This window comes from Micropterus dolomieu, linkage group LG22 (assembly GCF_021292245.1).
Source record: "Micropterus dolomieu isolate WLL.071019.BEF.003 ecotype Adirondacks linkage group LG22, ASM2129224v1, whole genome shotgun sequence".
NCBI classification, from domain to species: Eukaryota; Metazoa; Chordata; class Actinopteri; order Centrarchiformes; family Centrarchidae; genus Micropterus; species Micropterus dolomieu.
In genome coordinates this window covers 5,846,185-5,867,894 of record NC_060171.1, presented here as the reverse complement: position 1 = coordinate 5,867,894, position 21,710 = coordinate 5,846,185, and the positions used below count along the sequence as shown (strand labels likewise).

The 21,710-nt window shown below is 38.1% G+C and overlaps 1 protein-coding gene across 1 annotated transcript in view; it reads right to left on the bottom strand.

The window, feature by feature from the left end:
- The window catches only part of si:dkey-106n21.1 (solute carrier family 23 member 2), a 45,699-nt gene that overhangs the window by 12,387 nt on the left and 11,602 nt on the right, over positions 1-21,710 (bottom strand). Inside the window, exons 3-7 of the mRNA XM_046037649.1 lie at positions 14,905-15,062; positions 11,114-11,297; positions 10,287-10,468; positions 8,309-8,426; positions 3,901-4,057 (exon numbers count right to left, since the gene is read on the bottom strand). Of these exons, the coding sequence (XP_045893605.1) occupies positions 3,901-4,057; positions 8,309-8,426; positions 10,287-10,468; positions 11,114-11,297; positions 14,905-15,062 (799 nt within the window). The remainder of the gene's footprint in view (positions 1-3,900; positions 4,058-8,308; positions 8,427-10,286; positions 10,469-11,113; positions 11,298-14,904; positions 15,063-21,710) is intronic.

Below are 21,710 nucleotides of genomic sequence, written 5' to 3'. Positions count from 1 at the left end.
GTTTTTCTTTTTTAATAAATTTGCAAAAATTTCTACATTTCTGTTTTTTTTCTGTCAAGATGGGGTGCTGAGTGTACATTACTGAGAAATAAAATGAACTTTTTTGATTTTTGGAAAATGGCTGCAATGAAACAAAGAGTGAAAAATTTAAAGGGGTCTGAATACTTTCCGTACCCACTGTAACGGCGGATAACATTCAACAAGGTTCTGTGTCTGGACTTGATACAGGAACATTGCGCTTACATACATACCAAACACCCGTGCTCTCTTTATACCTTAGTTTTTGGTTTCTCTGGTGGAGTGTAGTCCTGTAACGGTGAATGGCAATACAAAAATCTTTTTTCCTCAGTAATTATGGAATCTTCTTTTTTTTCTTTTTTTGTGATATGCAAACCTTTCCACCTCAGCGAAATGTAAAATTTTAGTAGTAGTAGTTAAATTGATTTCCACTCAGGAATTTCTACGTACAAACTGAAATGCACATAACAAAGGTGTTATGAGCCAGCGGTGTCTCCAACTCATCCCTTGTGTTTACCTCTGTTTTCCACCATTCTCCTTGTTTCCTGTCTGTTACCCTGGGCCTTTCTCATTTCCCAAATTTCTGTCTCCTGGTGGAAATTTGGGAAATGAGAAAGGTGCTGCCTCTCTGTGTTTGTGTGTTGTCTGGGCGTGGCTACACCCCCTGGCCCCTGCTGACAAGCTCCAGCTATGCACCTGAGCCCCGTTCCACTAATCAGTTCCTGCTGTATATCAACCGTGGTCCTTCAGCTCATTCTTCGCCAGTTCGTCAGTTAACCTGAGTGGTATTACGCTATGGCCAGTTATTTCCTGTTGAAGATTGTCCTTGTATCGCTCTCTCTGACTCCGAACTAACCTTGCCATCTCATGTGTCTACATTTACATTTACATTTACTCATTTGGCAGACGCTCATATCCAAAGCGATTTACATTTGAGGAACAGCATACAATCATTAACAGAGCATAAAATACAGCACGAGATCTACAACTGACAATACATAATAAAAGCAGCAGTAAATACTAGTAAGCTCTAATGGCACATATCGCATCAATGGGGTAAATACCTAGGGAAAGAAATTACAGTTAACAAAAAGTGCAATCAATACAAGATAATTGTAGGGGATAGAAGAGCACAGGAAGTGCATGTTATATGTTAGGAGTTAGAAGTGTTATAAGAGGAAGTGTTCTCAGAAGAGATGAGTTTTCAAGAGCTTCTTGAAGTTAGAGAGGGACGCCCCTGCTCTGATGGCGTGTGATAGCTCGTTCCACCATCGTGGTGCCTCACCTGGCCTATAGAAAAAAAACTCTCCATCTCTTATTGTATCTAAAAGTAGTACCTATCTAAAAGTAGCATATTTGCATGATTTTAGCAATTTCCGATTATATCTACATGGTTTAATGTACTTATTGTAAGTCACTTTGGATAGAGCATCAGCCAAATAAGTGAATGTAATCAGTTGGGCTACTGTCTCCCAGAAAAACATGATGAAAAAAGTGTCCAGGCCATACGGTATATGCAGCTTAGTGACATTTACAAAATCTGGGGCACTTCTAAAGCAGGCTAATTTCATACCCATCTGCTACAGCTTCTTTCATCAATCTTCTTCAGGCATTTACCTTTGGTGTGAGTGACCTGGGTTCAGTTCCCACTGTGACACATCCACCAGTGTGTCCCTGAGCAAGACACCAACCCCTAGATGCTCCAGAGGTGTGCAACCTCTGACATATATAGCAATTGTAAGTTGCTTTGGATAAACACGTCTGCTAAATGAATAAATGTAATATCTATGTTTGTGATGTGTTGAAAGATGTGAATTGTGCAATACTGGCATAATGATGTTTTTCTTCAGTGTTATCTTTTATGCATGTCACTACAGGAACAGTTTCCCCTAAATGTATAGTTATTCTAATCCAACTTTCAGTACATTTGAAAACAGGCTTCAACAGGTGTGTGTCAAATTGTGCTTTAAGGCAGGCATCGACAGGTGAAGGTGTAAAAAAAGAAATAACTTTCAAAATGACAGCTAAATTTGCAGAAAAGTTATTAGCTTTTTTCTCTAATTTGTTTGATAACTGTGATGGAGATGCATCAGCTTTGCCTAATATCAGATAACAGCACATTTCATTTGCTCTTTAAGACATCTTAAATAAGCTTATTTAACAGCCATGATCATTGTCAAATCAGCTGAAGATTTCCGTCATCAACATAAAAAAAATGTGTCAGGCATGAAAGAAGGGCTTTGGTTATATATTAGCAGAACAGAGTAAAACCAGCATATTTTTTATTTTGTTTTGTTTTATTTTGTTTTTGTTGTAAATATTCTTCATTCATAACCATTTATACACAGTGAATAAAATAAAGTCCTGCCGGTAACATTGCATTTTTCACTGTGTTAATAGGGAACATTTTAAGGCTGCTATCATTAAAAAATGTTTTGTTTATTTGTTTCATTGGCACAGTGCTTATATCATTAGAGATTGTTTTCTGACTTTGTGACTATGGTGAATGGTCATGTGCAAATAATCAAAAAGTCATGAAACTTACATCAAACTGACCCTGCAAATGATTTTTAGATTTTCCACAAATATATAGATTTTTTTAGACATACATATGCATACAATATTTGACTAAACTTTGACTTTGAATATATGACAGATTATTTGAGATATTTCTATATCATTATTGAAAGATGAAAACCTTGAACTACTAAAATGTAAACACATGCTCCACACCGTTTAACTTTCAGTTATTGCCAACTGACAGTCAGTCAGGAGGCTCCTTCAGGTGCAATTATGAAAATCGATCATTTTATAGATCTATCACATCATTGCATTTTATATACTAAGATATGAGGAGACATACTTTTAGCAATTAAAGCAAAGGTTGATACTTTTCATATGCAGCAACATTTTAGCGGATCATTAAAGAACAGTTGTGCAACCCTCATCAAAGCTACAGAATTTCCCCTGTTTGCATTTGGTTTGGGTATTTGTCAAAAATGAAAAAAGGAGAGGCTGGCAGACAAGTTGAATAAATTGTAGTTTTTTCATCAGTAAGGATATTTTTGACAATTTTTACAGCAATACTTGACAGATTGTTATTTAAGTGGAGCAACTTCTGCAGGCAGCACTGATGTACCCATACTTGCATCTTGTTAACAAATGCATATACTGCATATTTTTTAAACATAATTTTTAATCAATACTATATGCAATATATTTTTGCATATACCGTAAAACTTTGATTAATAGCCCGGGCTTTTATTTGCTAAAATCACTGAAATGACCCTGGCTTTATTTCGGACAGGTGTCCATATGGGACAGGTCTTTAATTCCTCTTGCACAAAACTGAAATAGGCTACTATGAAACAGTTTATTTATTTCAAACTGAATATTACTCAATAATATCAAATCCACGTCATTCATTTGATCTAATTCTGACTGATGGCTTATGCGCTTTTATTTTGAAGGCAGCAACGTAAGGAAAACAACAACAGCGGTGCAGGACTTTTTATATACAGTCTATGGTGCAGGATGGGAGATGTGTGGGAGAAGTTAGGAGACAATGTACTTCACATGACAGGATTCACAACTTGGATTCATTTTTATGAAAAGCTGTTTTGAGTCTTTTGATCGGTGGACCCTTACAGACTAAAGGAATATAAATAATCAAGGAACAGGGTTGGAGGCTATTTGGGAATAGGCTATTGATTGAAGTTTTATGGTATAATGTATATATACAAAAATATGTATGCGTGTTGCAACTACTAAAATCATGCTTTGTGAAATATATTTGTCAGGTTGAAATGTGACCAAGTTGGACCAATTTGGTATCAAGGATCAAATATATATATGTTTAAAGTATGATATTTGTGTAATTACCTGGGTAAGGCACATGGAACCAAGGGGAGTTTGTCACAGCATCTAGACTGATGTCAGTTCTGGCTGAGAAGCCATACTCATCAGATTTTGAAGGAAGGACGTCAAAGATGGTCAGTAAGAAGCAGACCAGCCAGGCACCACACATCCCGAACAAAGCCTAGAATATGTTATCAGACAGAGAGTGGCGCAGTACATTTAAACTGAAGTACAACCAATATAAAACATTAAAGCAACTCCTTAAAGGTACATTGTGTTAGAATTGAGAGTATTCCCCACCTAAAGAATAGGGGTTTGCCCCCTATTATCAGGTCATAACTGCTGCTAACTGCTTTTAAATGGTGTTAGCTACTTATCTCAGTCATGCAATCATGCAGCTAACTTAGTGCAGCCCTATTATCTGAATGAGTCTTGAAAGGGCACCAAAACTGGAACTGGGATGATGAATGAATAGTTATAAAAACTTAACGTATACTTTAAAGTCAAGAAACCTTTGGGGTTTCTTTGTTATTTATTTAGACTTTTCTGGCTTTCACAGATGTGAGTCACACTGCCAAAATGTGCAGAGCCGCCATAGATAAAGCATTCCCAAGATTTTACCTTGAAGCCAAACTGACTCAAAGATCTTTTGTTCTTTGGAGGATTATTTATTTAGTCGGCATTTCATTAGCATCTAAATTCCTTCCTCACCACCCTTTTAAACTTTCAACGAGTTATACAAATTCACACCCAGGAGCTTCAAAGCATGGCCGAACAACCTATATATTTTGTCTGTTGTTAAATAGAAAGAAATGTTAATTTATTGATGAAAAAAAGTTTCTTACATTGATCCTCATTCCAAAATATATGGATCTCCTGTCACATTGTATATAACTTTTGCATTTAAAGCGGCATGTGTATCCATTGAATTCTGGTTGACTGTGTGTTACAGTTTACTAGGGTGGACCCAAGCACAGGACACAGGCACAGGTTTAAGGTGAGTTAAGAAAGATTTATTTTAGGAAAATAGGGGTGAAGAGGTAAGTATAAGTTGGCTGGCAGGAACAAAGTGCAGAGGTGGATGGCAGAGCTGGTCTAGTCGGACAGATATGTCAGAGGTTGCACGCCTAGGTTACTAGCAACTAGGGTTTAAGTGTCTTGCTCATGGACACATTGGTGGATGTGTCACAGTGAGGAGTTGAAACCGGGTCTCCCACACCAAAGGTATGCATCTTATCCACTGCTCCATCACCACCCCATGCCTTCTTCTATGGCCTTCAGATCCTGTAAAAATGGTTAGGCCAGGCAAGTACCATGGAAAGGTTGTCAAGGTGACTCCTTGAACAGGTCATTAAGGGCTTGAAGGATTTGAGGCAGCTGGTCAGCGGAGTAGCCGGTTCAGGACAAGCAGGCAATGAGTTAGCTTGCTCAGGACAGGCAGGATCAGGACAGGCAGTTGGTGGAGTAGCCAGTTCAGGACAGAAAGGCTGTAGGCACATGAACCCAAGCCTAATTGACTGAAGTGCAAGCAGGAAGCTAGCGGGCTGGATGCTATCAGGACGAGGCTCAGAGGAGGCTGGAGTGACTGGCTCAGAATGAACAGGATGAGGAAGAGACTTAAGATAACACTGTCGCCAGGAACATGCCACTATCTGGGCAATATCAGGGTCCCACATCCAGAAATGAGTAAGATGCCTCAAGAAGTCTGGATTTTTATAAAAAATAAAAATAAAAAAAACAGCACAAAACAACAACAAACAAGACATCTTATGTCTCTCCAAAGTCATTCCAGGAAAAAGACAAGCAGTCTGCTTTTGGTCAGATCATTCTGTTACAAGGGCTGAATAAAGTAAAAAATATTTATTGCAGAGCAAGTGGGAGATTGGCTGCAGGTGAGAGGTAGCATACAGAGCAGGGTAGCTGTGCAGGGCTGAACAGCAAGCTCGACCAGGTGAGGTGGAAATGACAGGGACCAGAGTTAGTACAGGTAGGGTTGCGAGGAAAACTTTAAAAACTTTAAAAAATTTAAAAATTAGGATGAGTCTCAAAGAACAAATAAGAAGAACAAGATGCTGGTATATGTGGCTTGAAGCGTAGCAAACACTAACTGGTAGCAGACGCTACAATCTGGCAGAGTAGAAGTGGCAGGACTTAGTATTTGTAGAGGTCTTGATTATTGAGATGAGGTGCTGCTGCTCTGTCTCCAGCACACATGTCTCCACTCACACAATCTAACACACACACACACACACACACAGGACAGAGCCACTGAGGGAGTGGCAGCAGGTTAAAGGGCACTGACACTGCAACCAGAAAAGGATTGTGGTTGTGCTCGTCAGCCTTCACACTAACTAAAGGTATGTAAATGCATGAATGTGAAGCAGGGCAGATGTTAAAAAGAGCGTGTGTTGAAGTGTTTAGCAATGGGGCTTACATCATCCCACAAAAGACTTTGGCTGGGGTTGTGTTTGTTCAAGTCCAATGCAGACCCAGAAAAGACCCTCAACCCGAAAAGAAGAAAAAAAAGATGTGTATTTATTTTTTCCAGTCACATTGACTACTATTTTGGTGTTAAGAAAAAAGGTAGCATTTTGCAAGATTCAGATATATAATAGACTTCTAAAAGGTTATATCTTGGTGTCAGCTCTACACACAGACTAATCCACATGAGTAGGATTTCCTGTTCCAGGCCTCCCTGACATGAGGATGTTACCTAATGTGAAAGGCCAACTAACCTATAATCTTTCACAAACCTATTTTCTTTAAAAGAAGTTGTTTGTCCATGTTGAGTATGTGGATCAATTGTGACTAAACAATTCCTGTAAACATTATTTGTACTGGTATAAGATGACAAAATCTTCACAGAAGCTTAAGGAATGAAGAACACTTCCCATAGGAAAGCAAAATCTAAGAAGTGATCTCATAGTTGTTTCTTTCATTTCTCAAAGACACAAATGAGCTACTTTTAATACTAAGATGAAACCATGGCGTTTTCTCCTACTTCTCAAATTCAACTCAGGAGAAACCACCACATATAATCTCATTTATGTCTTACTCTGACCAAAACAAGAGATCTCTACATCTAAGTCTAATTTAAGTCTCCAGAACATGGGACCATGAGATAATAGAAAGAGCTCAAAGAAAACTCAGCTATGACTCCTGGGATCTCAAGATTCTTCTCAAATATGTCTCAGATTTTTCATAGTGACCTCAGTAGAAGCAACCGCATTTAACTCATCTGTGTTAATCTCTGATCAAAAGATCACTCTAAATGATCTTAAATAAGTGTAATTTAAGTCTCCTTAGCGACCTCACTTAAGGGTAAGTAAGTAAGTAAAGTTTATTTGTATAGCAACTTTCACAGATAAAAATCAAACAAAGTGCTTCACAATAAAATGTAATACAACACAACAAAGTAAAATACAATGCATAAGAAAATTTAAATACAAATGGAAAGAAATGGAAAGAATCAAAAGAATTCACACAGCGTAGAAAGGTTGGCAAAGCATTCCACAGCCAGGTGCCACTGCTTGGAACGAACAATCCCCTCTGGTTTTAAAATGAGTGTAGGGAACCACTAACAACCTCTGACCTGATGACCTCAAACTACGGGTCAGAGTATGAAGCTGTATCAACTCAGAGCTGTAGGGAGGAACTTGACCGCGCAGGGCTCTAAAAGTAAGAACAAGGATTTTAAATTGAATTCTATACTGGACTGCTAACCAGTGAAGTGCTGCTAAAACAGGTGTGACGTGTGCTCTTTTGTTAATGTGAGTAAAAAGCCTTGCAGCAGAGTTCTGAACAGCCTGGAGACGGTAAAGCTCCTTCTTGCTCAAACAAGTAAAAAGACTGTTACAGTAATCTAAATGAGAGGAAATAAAAGCATGAATGATCAATCATCTGGACAGACGAGCCTAAGTCAACAATATGCTTTTTAATCTGAGAGATTCTAATTTCAGGGGCGATAATAAGTGTTTCTGTTTTCTCTGAGTTCAGAAGAAGGAAGTTGTCACATAACCACTGTTTAATACGGGTCAAGCAGTTAGTTAAAGAAGACAATTTATGGAACTCAGTTTCCTTGAACGAACAGTACAGTTGAATATCATCCGCATACAGACAATAAGATATGTCACTGAATTGACTAATGGGTGGAAGATAAAGTACTTTTACTCAAGTCAAATGTTGAGGTACCTGCACCTGAGTATACTTGTTATACACTTGATATCAGTTGAATATAAAACCATTATCTAGCACACAATACCAGACTATTTAAAGTAAATCTCACTTGCCTTCAGGCTTGCATATTGATACTGATTGGCTGACTTTAGCATGATACTGGATTTTGGTGTCCATAGCTCCTCAAAAATATAATTTTTTCCCATTATAGAAGACAAGCAGTATGCATGAGATCAGGATTATGTTGACAACTCACAGAGAAGAGTTTGAAGAGCGGATAGTTGAAAACCTTCCACTTCTTATCTTTGTAAGCAATCATTGGAACATCAACTTTGCTGAGATACTGAGAGAACAGGAGGATCAGACAGACCGTGCTGTGGGAAAACAGAAGACAGGGCAAAATGTGTCACTCGCAGTCGATTCCCCCAAGGCCCAGCCCTCGTACAGCTATTTGTGCTTAAGGATAGCTTCCATACATCAGTTATGGGGAGGTCAGAGCAAGTGAAAACATGTAATTTTATACAGCAGGTGTGCCTACATGATACTGATCATTTTACAAGTGTTGGGAAAGAGGCCATCTGAACATTGTAAAATACTTTACTCAGTTTCTTACCTTTGAATGGCATTTCATGCTGTGCAAAAAACACTGCACACCATGCATGAAATACTGTTCAAAACCAATTTCAGTGTGATGGTGCATGGTATTTTAGTGGGTAATTCTGCAGTCTGGTGGACACTTAAAAAGTTACTGAAAATGATAAAGGCTTATATAAAGGCTTATTTTATTTTAGAGAAAAGAATGAGTTCCCTTCTGCATGTTTCAGCGCCACTGTATTAAATATAATGGTCAAGTCATTAAAATCTGATTTGAAACATTTACATTTTATCTGAAACACTGATCCAGATTAAATGTATGACCTCAGCAGCAGCAAAAACAATCGAAAAACCTAGGTGGATATATTGAATGAAAAATATGTGCTTAGTCTACAAAATACCAAATAAGAAGAAATTTTAATTGCTCTTAACCAAGTAAACCACGACATGGTCAGGAGGGGGTTTTTTGCATTCAGAGGAAACGATGCAGGAGATGGCTATGTGTTATTGGGGAGAGATATCAATGGGCTTATGAGTTCCTCAGTCGTGACCCCTCCCTTATTTATACAAATATAATGTACTTTATACGTATATTAATGATAAATACTGTGATGTAAAAGTGTGAATTCATAAATCAAGCATTAACAAATAGAGAGCCAGCCTGACATTGACATTTGATTACTTTCGTGATATGTACTACCTCAAGCATGCAACTGTGGATTTTTCACCCTCACTGTACAAACTGGCAGAGTCTCTGTCAAAAACTTGTGTGTGCGGGGAGAGTTGAATTACAACCAAAAGATATCCGTGTCTCTGTTCCTGTACGGCACCAGGAGGTGGATGTGCTGAACCTTTTAAAACCCACAACGATCATTCAATGTAATGACTTTAGTCTACATTATCTGGAGATGACAGTGGTAAATGAAGACAAATTTCATGGAGTTGGACAGGGCAAGAGCAAAGGTAAATGAGAGGACAGTTAATGTGACACAGGGAGTTACAGTATTTGTGGAGATTCAGAGGATCTCGATAAAGAGATGAAGGGGTGGAAACCAGGTAATTTGACATTCGGCTGCACAGAAACATGGCAATTAAATTTTGTTCGAGTGTGTCAACAGGATAGTTGGAATGAATAGTATGGTATAGGGAATGGTATCTGTTTTCGATATGTTCCTATCTTACTGTATTTGTCAAGCTGAAAAAATCTAAAAAATGCAAATTGCAACTTTCACTCCTAATCCTATTAAGATAGAGCAGAGATGTACAGGACAGTACATACAATGTTTTGTTGACAATACAGTTTAACAGCACCACAGCCTCCAAAATGACCATAGAGTTAATTAAACTAAAGATTAAAACCTTCATGCTGAATGTACTTACAGACATATCACAAAATAAAGGAAAAACCGGTATAAATTAGTTGAACAAATTCAGATGCTTCAATGGGTATGAAGGGTTCCTGAATAAATGGATGAAAATTTTGTGAATTATACAATATGACCCTCACAATCCCTGGATCTTAACCCAACTGAATACCTATCATTTGGAAGAATGGTGTTCATCCCCTGCATATAGAAATACTATAATAAAATGTTGATATTTTTTGTGCAATACAGGAATGTAAAACAACATCCACTCACAGAGCAGCTATTCCCCAGTGAGCTCCACACTTCTTGCCAGCTTCACTGAACAATGACAGGCCGATGAGGTTGATGGTAGGAGCGATAGCCAGCGGGCCGATGTATTTCAGCACGAGGCCCACCAGCCCAGAAAAGCCCAGGACAATCTGGAGCAGAGACGACACAAGGATGGCTCCCTGGATCTGTGGATGACAAGAAAAGAGTGACAAAATTGAGCTATATATGCCAGATTTTTTGATACTCAACTGTGCATCATGTAGCACATATAAGTCAGTGTATTTTCTTTTTCAATGCTAGCTTAGATGATGTTGATGATGCTCATTTCATGACTGTGAATGATTGCACTGGTTTTCTAATTAACTGATTTAACAAAAATCATAACTGAAACAAAGTAGTTGAACAAAACAAATTCAAGAAAAACAAAACTTTCATTCCACTTTTCAAGTAAATCAGGTCTAGACCGTACTCTCTGTAATAGTATTTACAGAGACTGCCACCATGAGCAAGCACTTGGTAACAGTGGCAAGGAAAAAAACGCCCTTTTAACAGGTAAAAACGTCAAACTGGACCAATTCAAGCCTTCTCTCTGTAAAATATAGTTAATTTGTGGTGTTTGCAACTTTTGTACAAAAACTTTGTGTGAGCTTTCTGAATGCACACATAGAGATAAGCAGAATGTTATGACCATCGGCATTTACATTAAGGTGTGGAAAAATGATACAGGATCTTTATCGTTAAGTTACCACTGTTAAGGTGACTGATTCTGTGTGTGGGCGCAGAGATAATATACTGATAATCATATTCTGCTTCCTGAATACTTTACATACCTCACGCATTCGTGACATCCAGACCTCATCAGAATTCTCACTTTGCAGTGGACTGGTGACATTGTGCAAATGCACAGACAGCATCACAGATGCTTTTGGGTCTGGACACTGCCACTTGGGCAGAGCGAGAATGGCCAGGGTTGGAGTGATGAAACTGAAGGTCCCACCCTGGAGGATTGGTAACCTGCAAGTCAGTATGGTGACAGGGTTAAAGGTCAGATGGCACTGGAACAAATAATGTCAGGTCTCTAAGGACTAGGATGACATGGATTTGTTCAAAGAGGGGAAGAGCAAAGAATTTTAATGAGCAGGTTGGGAAGCAAGGAAGAAAAACAATATAGTATTAGTGCAAGTAGTTTTTGGGTGGACTAAAATAAATCCCATGACTGAGTAACCTAAGGTACATACCTAAACAGGAAGTACGTTAAGTAAGTTCAAACTAGCTCAAAATGTTCACATTGTGATATTGTCAAATGGAAGAATTTTATAATTAGAAACTGTCTAACAAAGAAAGTACATTTTCATTTCACAAGCTACTTGCTTTTAAGAACTAAACTGTATCTGAAGAGGCTGTGCATTTTTAACTTAAACTTTGCAACAAGTTGTTTATAACATGGAAATGCATGTTTCCGCATCGGCTTTGCATGAAATAATGTGGACTGTGCATGTATTTATTTTGCTTTTTGTGTTGTCGGGTTTGTATTTCTATTCATTTTTGTCTGTATGTTAATTTTACAATTTTGAAAGGGGAAAAATATAAACATTACCTTACTTATTATTCAATGTCAAAGTGTTTGCTGGGATTGCATTTTCATTACTTAAAGCTTTTGCCAAAATGTAGGTGGAGAACTCTAACAAAAGCATTAGGTATTTGCTCAGGCTTCCTGTTACAGCTGTGCTGAGTGGGCCAGGAAGTGTATGTGGAGCCCTGCACTGAATTGTACTGAATGTGTGGGAGTCAGCTGCAATGTGGTTAAGCATAGATGTTGATGATCAGTTTCAGAAGGATTTTCCAATCAAAGTAACATTTCTATCGTAAAAGGAAATTTACAAATTAAGCTGTGTATAAATTTGGTGATCATAAGGCTTTAAGGAAAACTATTTCAGAACTTATCCTAAAGGGTAAATCTCATTTCCTCTGTTTGTGTCACGCAAACCCTGGGGAGTGGACTCGATCGCAGTTTAACTCCACATGAACCAACGCAGGAGTCTCTGCATGAGTTGTAGCTGTTGTAACTTCACGCTGTTGCAAATGCAGTTCAACGCTGCTTTGGCTGGGAATGAAGTTTGTGAAACTATTACAGGACCACTACAAGGAGGCAGTGTGTAGACAGGGGTAACATGTAATTCTTAATTTATTAAGAATAAAATACTTCCTTGTCCTTATCTAAAATGAAAAACATTCAGGGCAAAGGTGTGTGAAAAGGAAGTTAAACTGTAGTTTCCTTCATCTTCACGGGGGAATTCCCCCAGGTGGCACCTTCTGTAATCTTAAACCTGTCTGACAGCGATACTAAAAATGTGAGCAGTGCATCCTGGAAAGTATTCACAACACTTCACTTTATCATTTTGTCATGTTACATATATTTTACAAAATGGATGAAATTCTTTTTTTCCTCAAAATTCTACAAACAATACCCCATAATGACAACATGAAAGGAATTTGTTTAAAATCTTTGGAAATTTATTAAAAATAAAAAACACAAAAAAAGCACATGTACATGAGTATTCACTAGCTTTGCTTGATTCTTTGTTGAAGCACCTTTGGCACCAATTTTTAAGTATGCTGCTACAAGTTTGGCACACCTATTTTTGGCCTGTTCTTCTTTGCCGGACCTCTCACCTCCATCAGGTTGGATGGGAGCCAAGGAGTTCAGTCATACCAGACAATTTTGTTTCTCATGGTCTGAGTCCTTCAGGTGCCTTTTATTGAGGAGTGGCTATGGCCAGTCTACAATACAGGCTTGATTGGTGGAGTGCTACAGAGATGATTGTTCCTCTGGAAGGTTCTCTTCTCTCTACAGAGACACGTTGGAGCTCTGTCATCGCTCAGTTAGGCCAAGCGGCCAGGTGGTTCCAAACTTCTTCCATTAACGGATGACAGAGGCCACTGTGCTTCATGGGACCTTCAATGATGCAGACATTTTTCTGTACCCTTTCCCAGGTCTGTGCCTCAATACAATCCTGGCTCGGAGGTCTAGACAGTTCCTTGGACTTCATGGCTTTTTTGGTTTGTGCTCTGGCATGCACTGTTAACTGTGGCACAGGGGCAGATTGGCTATCAGGAATTTTGGGATCAATCCCGAACGGCAGGTCAATTTCCGGTCGAATCGGCCGGTGTACAAGAGTTTTATTTGTTTGTTATGTTCAAGTGACAAAAATGTTGGCACAAGAGGCAGCTAAACGTGTCAAATTAAATCGACTCCTTCCTTGGTGGAAAGGTGCTGTGGCAGCAGATGAGGCAGGACCCAGCACAGGCACTGTTAAGTAATGCATTTATTATAACCTGAGATTATTATTTATATATGCATTTATAGCCATATATGCTATATTATTATTATAAACAACAGTTGGAGGAAGAAGGAAGAGGAGGAAGAACAGGAGGAGCTGTAGGAGGAGGACGGGGAAAAGGAGCAGAAGCAACAGGAGGAGTAGGATGACGATGATGACGATGATGACGATGATGACGACAATGACGGAACCAGAAACAGTGACAGGTACAGGGACGGTGTGCAGGGCTGGATAGGCAATCATCCATAGATAGAATTAGAAAATGGATTATTGTTAGTTATATTTATTACCAATGTTCTTCTCATGCATATGTCGTACAATACAATCCGTACAAGCAGAGTCAGTGTCCAGCACCGGGAGCTGAGCCAGGAAGAGGCCCACTCAGAGCTGAAGCTGAGGGATTTGATTTTATGCACACACATACACACTGCTCTATTTTATGAGACTGCATTGTAGTTTTTGATTACATTTAAGTATTTTAGCATTCTGACTGACTCAGGCTTGCCTGACCTGGTCTTGTTCAGTGCAGTGGTGACTTGCTTATACAAACAAACAAAGAGGAGGGTGTCGTAAAAAAAATCTTGAAGGTCTTCATCATAATGAAATTGACTGTATACAAGTACAACACTATATATTAAAATAACTGCAAAAACCTTTCTCTACGGCCTACATGATGCTTGCATAAAAGGCATCTCCGTCTCAAAGTCCTGGGCTGAATTTCAGTCCAGTATATCCCTGCTCTGGGAGATTTTACATAGACATGTGTTTGCCTTTCCAAATCATGTCCAATCAACTGAATTTACCAGAAGTGGACTCCAATCAATTTGTAGAAATATCTCAAGGATGATCAGTGGAAACTGGATGCACCTGAGCTCAATTTTGAGTGTCATGGCAGAGGCTGAATACTTGAATACTTACTTACATGTGCTTTTTTCATTTTTTATTTTTATTAAATTTGCAAGGATTTCAAACAAACTTCTTTCACGTTGTTGTTGTTGTTATTATGGGGTATTGTTTGTTGAATTTTGTGGAAAATAATGAATTTCATTTATTTTAGAATGAGGCTGTAACATAAATTGTGGAAAAAGTGAGTGCTGTGAATACTTTCAGCACTGTATAGAGCAATAACTAACATTCCACAAAGGCAAATATAAGAAGCTCACACACAAGCAAAAAAAGGAAAAAGAGGGGAAAAAAGAGACTTCTTAAGAACTCTATCAGTATCTCTGTGTGGCTTGGTACTTTCCGGTTCAATTGTGCTGTGAGAAAGGGGATGTTACCTGACACCGACAGCTGTCTGCAGCAGCGTACATAATCCCGACACAAAGAATATTGTGGATATGAGCTGGCTTTTGGCGATGTTGTTGTCCTTTATGCAGAGGGGCTCGGCCAGGATCAGCGGGACTGCGATGATGCCACCAAATGCGAGGATGTAATGCTGTGGAGGCAGATGTACATTTGGGGTCTTTTTATTGTGAGGAATGATACATAAAAATATGATGCTAAAAACACTTCATAATAGCTGATACGTATTTAGGTAGTAATTGTAGTTAGTCTAACTAACTAATTAGGCTGCCATGGGTGTGGGTACCAGGCTTTGCCAAAGCGAGCTTTTCTGTACCTCAGAGACCTGTACTTTAGCTCAGAGTGTAGTACAGTGAATTGGCGATAAAGTGGGTGAGTGATACCCTGTGCTATTAAGTTGTATGATTTCCACTTCCTTTGTGTCATTGAGTATATGGCATAACACCTTTGCCTACTTTTTTGAAGACAAATCCCATATTAGCCCCTTTAAGTTATTATCACTGGTATTTATCACATCTATGGTCCTGTTTAAAAGCACAGGCTGTATGAAACATGGCAACACACTCTGGACACACTCTGGATCATTCACACACAAACAAGCAAGTGCGTAAGTAAAAAAGTACACTTTATTTGTATAGTACAGACATAAGTCACAAAGTGCTTTACAAAAATATTAACATACAAAGAAAGAAATCACAGAAAATTGACCACCCAAGCCACATGAAGCCACATATAACAGCCTATATAACATACACAATAAAAATACATAACAAATAAACATTACGGAATTAAAATACACAATAAATTCATAGAATGTAATAAAAATACACAATTAATACATAAGAGTGAAAACTGAATTTGTAAAGCCTGATCTCAGGGAAACTCTGGGATGTCTGTTTCAGAGATAAGTTAAACCCTAGTTGGTAGGGTAACTTATGCTATGAAGCTAACCTTCTCAGGAGGAGGTTTACAACAGTCATGTGTCATGTTGTGATTATCTGCACTGATGGAACATCCCTATCATAGTTATTATGTTGGAGATAATTTTAATATTTCTGAGTGAGGATAAGTGTGCAGCTGAAACCACCAGATTCTAAAACTGGAGTAAATGTAGCTTAAAAGTGAATATTAGCTCCTTAGCAACTGGTAATAAGGACTGATTGAGCAATACCCTGTCTTTTTGGCAAGTGCAATACTACACACTACATATTTCAACTGGTAGAAAGGTGCATTGGTTAGCACAGTGCAATCCCAATTAATGTCATAAGGATAATTGCAAAAGAGACACTTCTTTTATGTTATTTATAGCCTAACCCAGACATGAATCATGTTAATTAAAGACTTAAGAAGAGGAATAAGGCCCGATTACTTGCCTAACCATGAGGGTAACTTGTTCTCAAGCAAAATCCAGAACCTCCATCTTATCAGCATTGAGCTTTAGAAAGGTTCTTCCGTCCTGTCCCTAAAAGCTTTTAGACAGTGTAGGAGCCTGGATAATCCAAAAGCCTCTCTAGGTTTGCAATGGGGCTGAATATTATCTACAAATAAATTATATTAAAAATAAATAAGTATTTATATTCACTAATGCGGGACACCAGAAGATAGTGGAGCGGAATCAGACACAAAGGCTCCAATAGAGACAGAGAAACTGTGTTAGTGAGATAGAATGAAAACCAGTCTAATACTAAAACAGTCTAATACTAAAACCATCCGTCCAACCTAAACGACAAAAAAGGTGTTTTGTCTTTGCCTTTGAAAACATCAACTTTTATTGTGGTCTGATTCTGCACCACCCAAAAGACTGTTTGTCAGTGCCTTCTAAATCTGTCACAAATGACATTAAAAACATGATACACATGAACAATTTCTTAAGTGACACCTCTATAGTTATGTGTAGTGTAAGAAACCAACTTGGTTTTGGTCCCCTCTTTTTATTGTCAGGTAAATGCTGGTTGAAGGTCTTTTAAGTGTTTAAACAAACAAAAAAGGCAAAGCCAGTAATACTGAGCAATTTTTTTTTTTTAAATTTGAACATCTCTGAATAAACACCTGGACCAGCCTCAACAAAATTATAAGCCTCCTAAAGGAAGTATTAATTTATTATATTGGTATGCATTATGTTGTATGGTGTCCTCTTTCTTTGTGTCATTGAGTACAGAGCATAAAACCTTTGCTTAGTTTTTAAATCCTGGATATTAGCCACTTTATTAGCCACAAATTATTTAATTAGTATTTAAAACTTTCATGGTCATGTTTAAGAAACACAGGCTGCAGTAAACCTGGTGGATGCAGTATTTTGTCATTACTGCATCACATATATGATGATATATTTAATATGCATGAGAAACCTCTTGTTAGATAAATACACAGTCCATTTTTTCATTTAATAATTCTATACAGGCAGATATGTGGATTGCAGTATTTAGCTTTTATGTTTGTATTTTTTCTGATTTTAAATCTACCTCTAAAGTATAGATAGATTTGAGTGCAGATTATCTGAGCAGCAAGAGGAATTGTATAATCAGGGACTCTCACGCTCCTAATAATCAAAGCTGCTCGTGGCAGTCTGAATTCCCTGAGAGCAAACTCAAATTGAGGGCTCTTCTAATTTCTCTAATTTGTGCCTCCTCGTCTCCTCTCTTCTGTCTGTGACCCGGAATCGATCTCAAGATGCCATCTTGATTCTTAAAATGTATCTCAAGGAGAGAGGGGGCTTGCCGGAGGAGCTGTGAGCAAGGATCCACCTGTGTATCCTCTGCGGAAGTCTTTTGGGCACCTCTGATGTATAAAAGAGGAGTGACAGACAGCTGGACTTTGTAAACCATGGCGAGAGCATACAAATGTAAGTGATCATTTTGTATTCATAAGTCTCATTAGTTATTTAAGAAGATCAAATTTGCGATCAAATTTTCTGCCCTCCACCGTTTGGATAGTGCCTTTTCTTCCCTCCGATGTCCTCTGGCTGTTCTGCCTCAACTCTGTGATTTATTAAGTTTAAGTATTAAGTATTTCGCTTTAGCACAAATCACCAAAAGTGGAGGCAGAGCAGGAGAACGACATCAGAGGTAAAACTAGACAATATTTACTCCATCAAATCTGATGCAGTTTCACTAAAACCAGTGAAGAATTTTTTTTTACAGTAATCAGTGAGGCCTAGGGTGACCATACCTTCTCTTTTTCCTGGACATGTCCTCTTTTTGCGAGCTAAAGAAATGCATCTGGCAGGGATTTCTAAATCGCCCAAAATGTCCGGGATTCGGCTTTTGCTTTTTACAGTCGGCATTTATTGATCAAAGTCACTTTTGTGAACCGACCAACCACATTAAAAAAAGTGTTGAAGCTGTGTTAGAGCAAACCTTTGAAATGTTGAACTCGTTCTGCATGACTAGTTATTTTGATTATTGACAAGTTAGCACTTAGCATTAATAAATTATGGACTAACCACCAGCATTTTTATTTTTTATTTTTCTTGTACCTACTAGTCATAAGCTATAGATGATAGGCCTACTATCTGAAATTATACTGAATATACTATTGACCCTAATCAAGTCTTATCAAGGCAGAAAACGGTTTTGTTTGTCAATCAGTTAATTTGTTGAATATCAATAAGCTGAAATGTTACATATAGTCACCCTATAAACAATCTAGCAGAGGATGCCTAAACCCATTGTTGGCACTGGTGCGCAAGGAAATATAAAAGTGGTTCACACAAAGTTGGTAAATGTTCTTGCTACCAAATTGTCTCCAGACATCTATCTTAAAGAAAAGCTTGGCTGTGATGTTACCTGTCAACGGGTGGTCACTGTGCGTAATAGATACAGTTCATTTTTAAAGTGTGTGTGGAATGCAGTGAAGTTGCAGAGATGTTTAACCTAGAAATCTGGCCCAAAGGTATCTTGTGCCTGTCATTAAAGACAAGGCTGGCAAGGTTGGAAGCGTGGATAGTTATAGGCCAATCGCACTAGCCAGTGTGTTATCCAATGTTTTAGAAAGGATTTTATTAGATCATCTAAGTGAGTATATTGATACCACTGACAACCAGTTTGTCTTTAAGGCTAAGCATGGTACTGATTTATGTCTCTATGCCTTGAAAGAAGTAGCTGAAGTGTATAGGAGACAAATCTCCTCTCCTCTTATAGATGCCTCTAAAGCTTTTGACCAAGTCAATCAACAGAAGTTGTTTCAGAAATTGAAACTAAGGGGCGAGCCTGACAGCATGATAAGTAATAATAATAATAATAATCCTTATTTGTAGAGCACTTTTCAAAAACAAGTTACAAAGTGCTTTAACAAGTGTAAAGAATAATACAAACAAAAAAAAAACAAGATAAGAGCATGAAAAACAGACAACAGACCTCTGCCCGAGGATCTCAAGGTACGTGCTGGTGCGTATGGGACTAAAAGTTCAGAAATATAACAAGGCGAGAGGCCATGAAGAGCTTTAAAAGTGATCAATAGAATTTTAAAGTCAATTCTAAAACATACTGGGAGCCAGAGTAGTGAAGCTAAAATAGGAGTAATGTGGTCATATTTCTTTGTTCTGGTTAAAAGCCTGGCAGCTGAGTTCTGGACAGTCTGGAGTCGATCAATAGATTTTTGGGTTAAACAGGTGAAAAGGCTGTTGCAATAATCCAGGCGTGATGAGACGAAGGCGTGTAAAATGGTCTCGGTGTCCTTAAAAGTTAACATAGATCGAATTCCATTTTCGACATCCATTTTTTAACTTCACAAAGGCAGTTGTTAAGTGAACTCAGCATTCCAGGGTCTGTGGATCTGACGGGCAAGTATATTTATAAGTATCCTGATATGCCAACCAGAGTATGCAGGTCAGATGTGAATCTGAATGCAGATGTAGTGTAAAAGCGCTTTGAGTGGTTGAAATGACTAGAAAGGCACTATACAAATACGGAGCGTTTACAAAAGTGAATCCTGCCATATGAAGTCCATTGTTAACTTCTGCCACACTTTTCTCCTGCACTGTGTTGTTGTTTTCCTTACAATGCTGCCCACAAAATAAAAGTTCATAAGCCGTCTGTCCAAGCTAGATCAAAGAAATGATGTGTATTAGATATTATTTGATAATTTGTTTACAAGTAATATTCATACTGTTTGAAACAAATAAAATATATATTTCATAGTAGCCTATTTCAGTTTTGTGCAAAAGGAATTCAAGGCCTGTCCCACATGGATGCCTGTCCCAAATATAGGCAGGGTCAGTTCAGTGATTATATTAATCAAAGTTTTACAGTATATTTATTAATTTAGCTGACTTTTATCCAAAGTGACTTACAATTGCTATATATGTCAGAGGTCGCGAAGCCAGCAGAGCATAAAGCATGACTTTATGGTACGATTAATGATGATATGACTTATTTATTTATTGTACTCAGGGGCTCAGCTGAGGTGATTACTTTACTTTAGGAGAGTTAGAGAAGAGTTTATAGTTTTGAAATTTTATTTTAATGGCTCATTTAGTTATGTGCTCTAAATAAAAATTCTCAAGAATGCAGGAATAAAGGTCTTTAAAGCCCAAGAGGCCCCGACAAATGCTTTGTCCGGAGAATGGACTGACATGGGACAAACTAGGCCACTTGTTTGTGCCTGTCTGTGACCATCCTTGACCTTAAAAACTTGCGTCCTGAGATGTGTATTTGTCTCTGCTACGTGTCCATAAACAATTTAAAAGTAGTCAAAATGTTCACACAAAGATGAGCATCCTGCAGTATTTTAAGAGGAAGAGGACAGAGGTCACAGGAGTAGGAGTAAAATTAACTGAGGAGGAAGAGCTTGTAAGTTGTATGGATAGCTAGTAGACATACTGTATAGTATAAGTTTTCACCATCTCCCCTCCCCAGTCTGTTCTCCATCTTCTGTTACAGCAAATACCCTCTTTCCGCACTAAGTACATTCTGTTTTCAAAAGTCATTAGAAATGAGCATTTAAGTACTTTATTTAAAAAATAAAATAAAATCAGGTGGGTGTTGGGCCCATTTTGCAGCGTACCTCCCAGGTTCCAAGTCTCTCTTACGCCCCAGGTTTTGTGTATGTTATAAATTAGGCGTACCAAAAAAATATGCACAAAAAATTATGTTTGACTGTTGTAAGAGGTAACAATATCACCAAATCTACCAAATAAAGAAGGCGTGACTCGGAGACAATTTTAAAATGACAGATGTGACCCCTCATTAGCATACCAAAGTAAATGACTTTCTTGTATACATACCAAAACTTAAAACCCCTACATTGTCTCTGATCTTTTCTTAGTGGTTGAGACAATGTATGTGCAGTGCATGTGTTGTATTAAGAGGGGGTAGAATTTGGAGGAAAGGACAAAAAATTTAAGACAGATGTTGACAGGCCTCACCAGATATATGGGGGTATTTTCAAACCTGTAAGTCATACCTAAGGTCAGTTTTTTTCAAAAATGACAGACAATGAAAGACAAATTGGTGTATTTCCCAAAAGACATCTTAAAATGAGATATAGATGCAGACCGTGATGATGGGATCAAAGGATGAAGTCAGGTGATGTAGAATAAAATCGAAGTCCATGTGGGGGAGGTGGAAATGGGTTGATGTTTGTGCCCTGTGTGAAACTAAGTCAACGTTGACTTATTTTAACTTACATACATAAGTTAAGTTGATTTACTAATGTGACCTACTTATTTTAAACCAGTCAGATGCTAAAAATAACTGCTGGGCCTTCTGGAAGAATCATGTTCTAAATCAAACCAAATGCGGGAAGGAACATCCTTATAACCCTGATGGCAATCATTCACAAC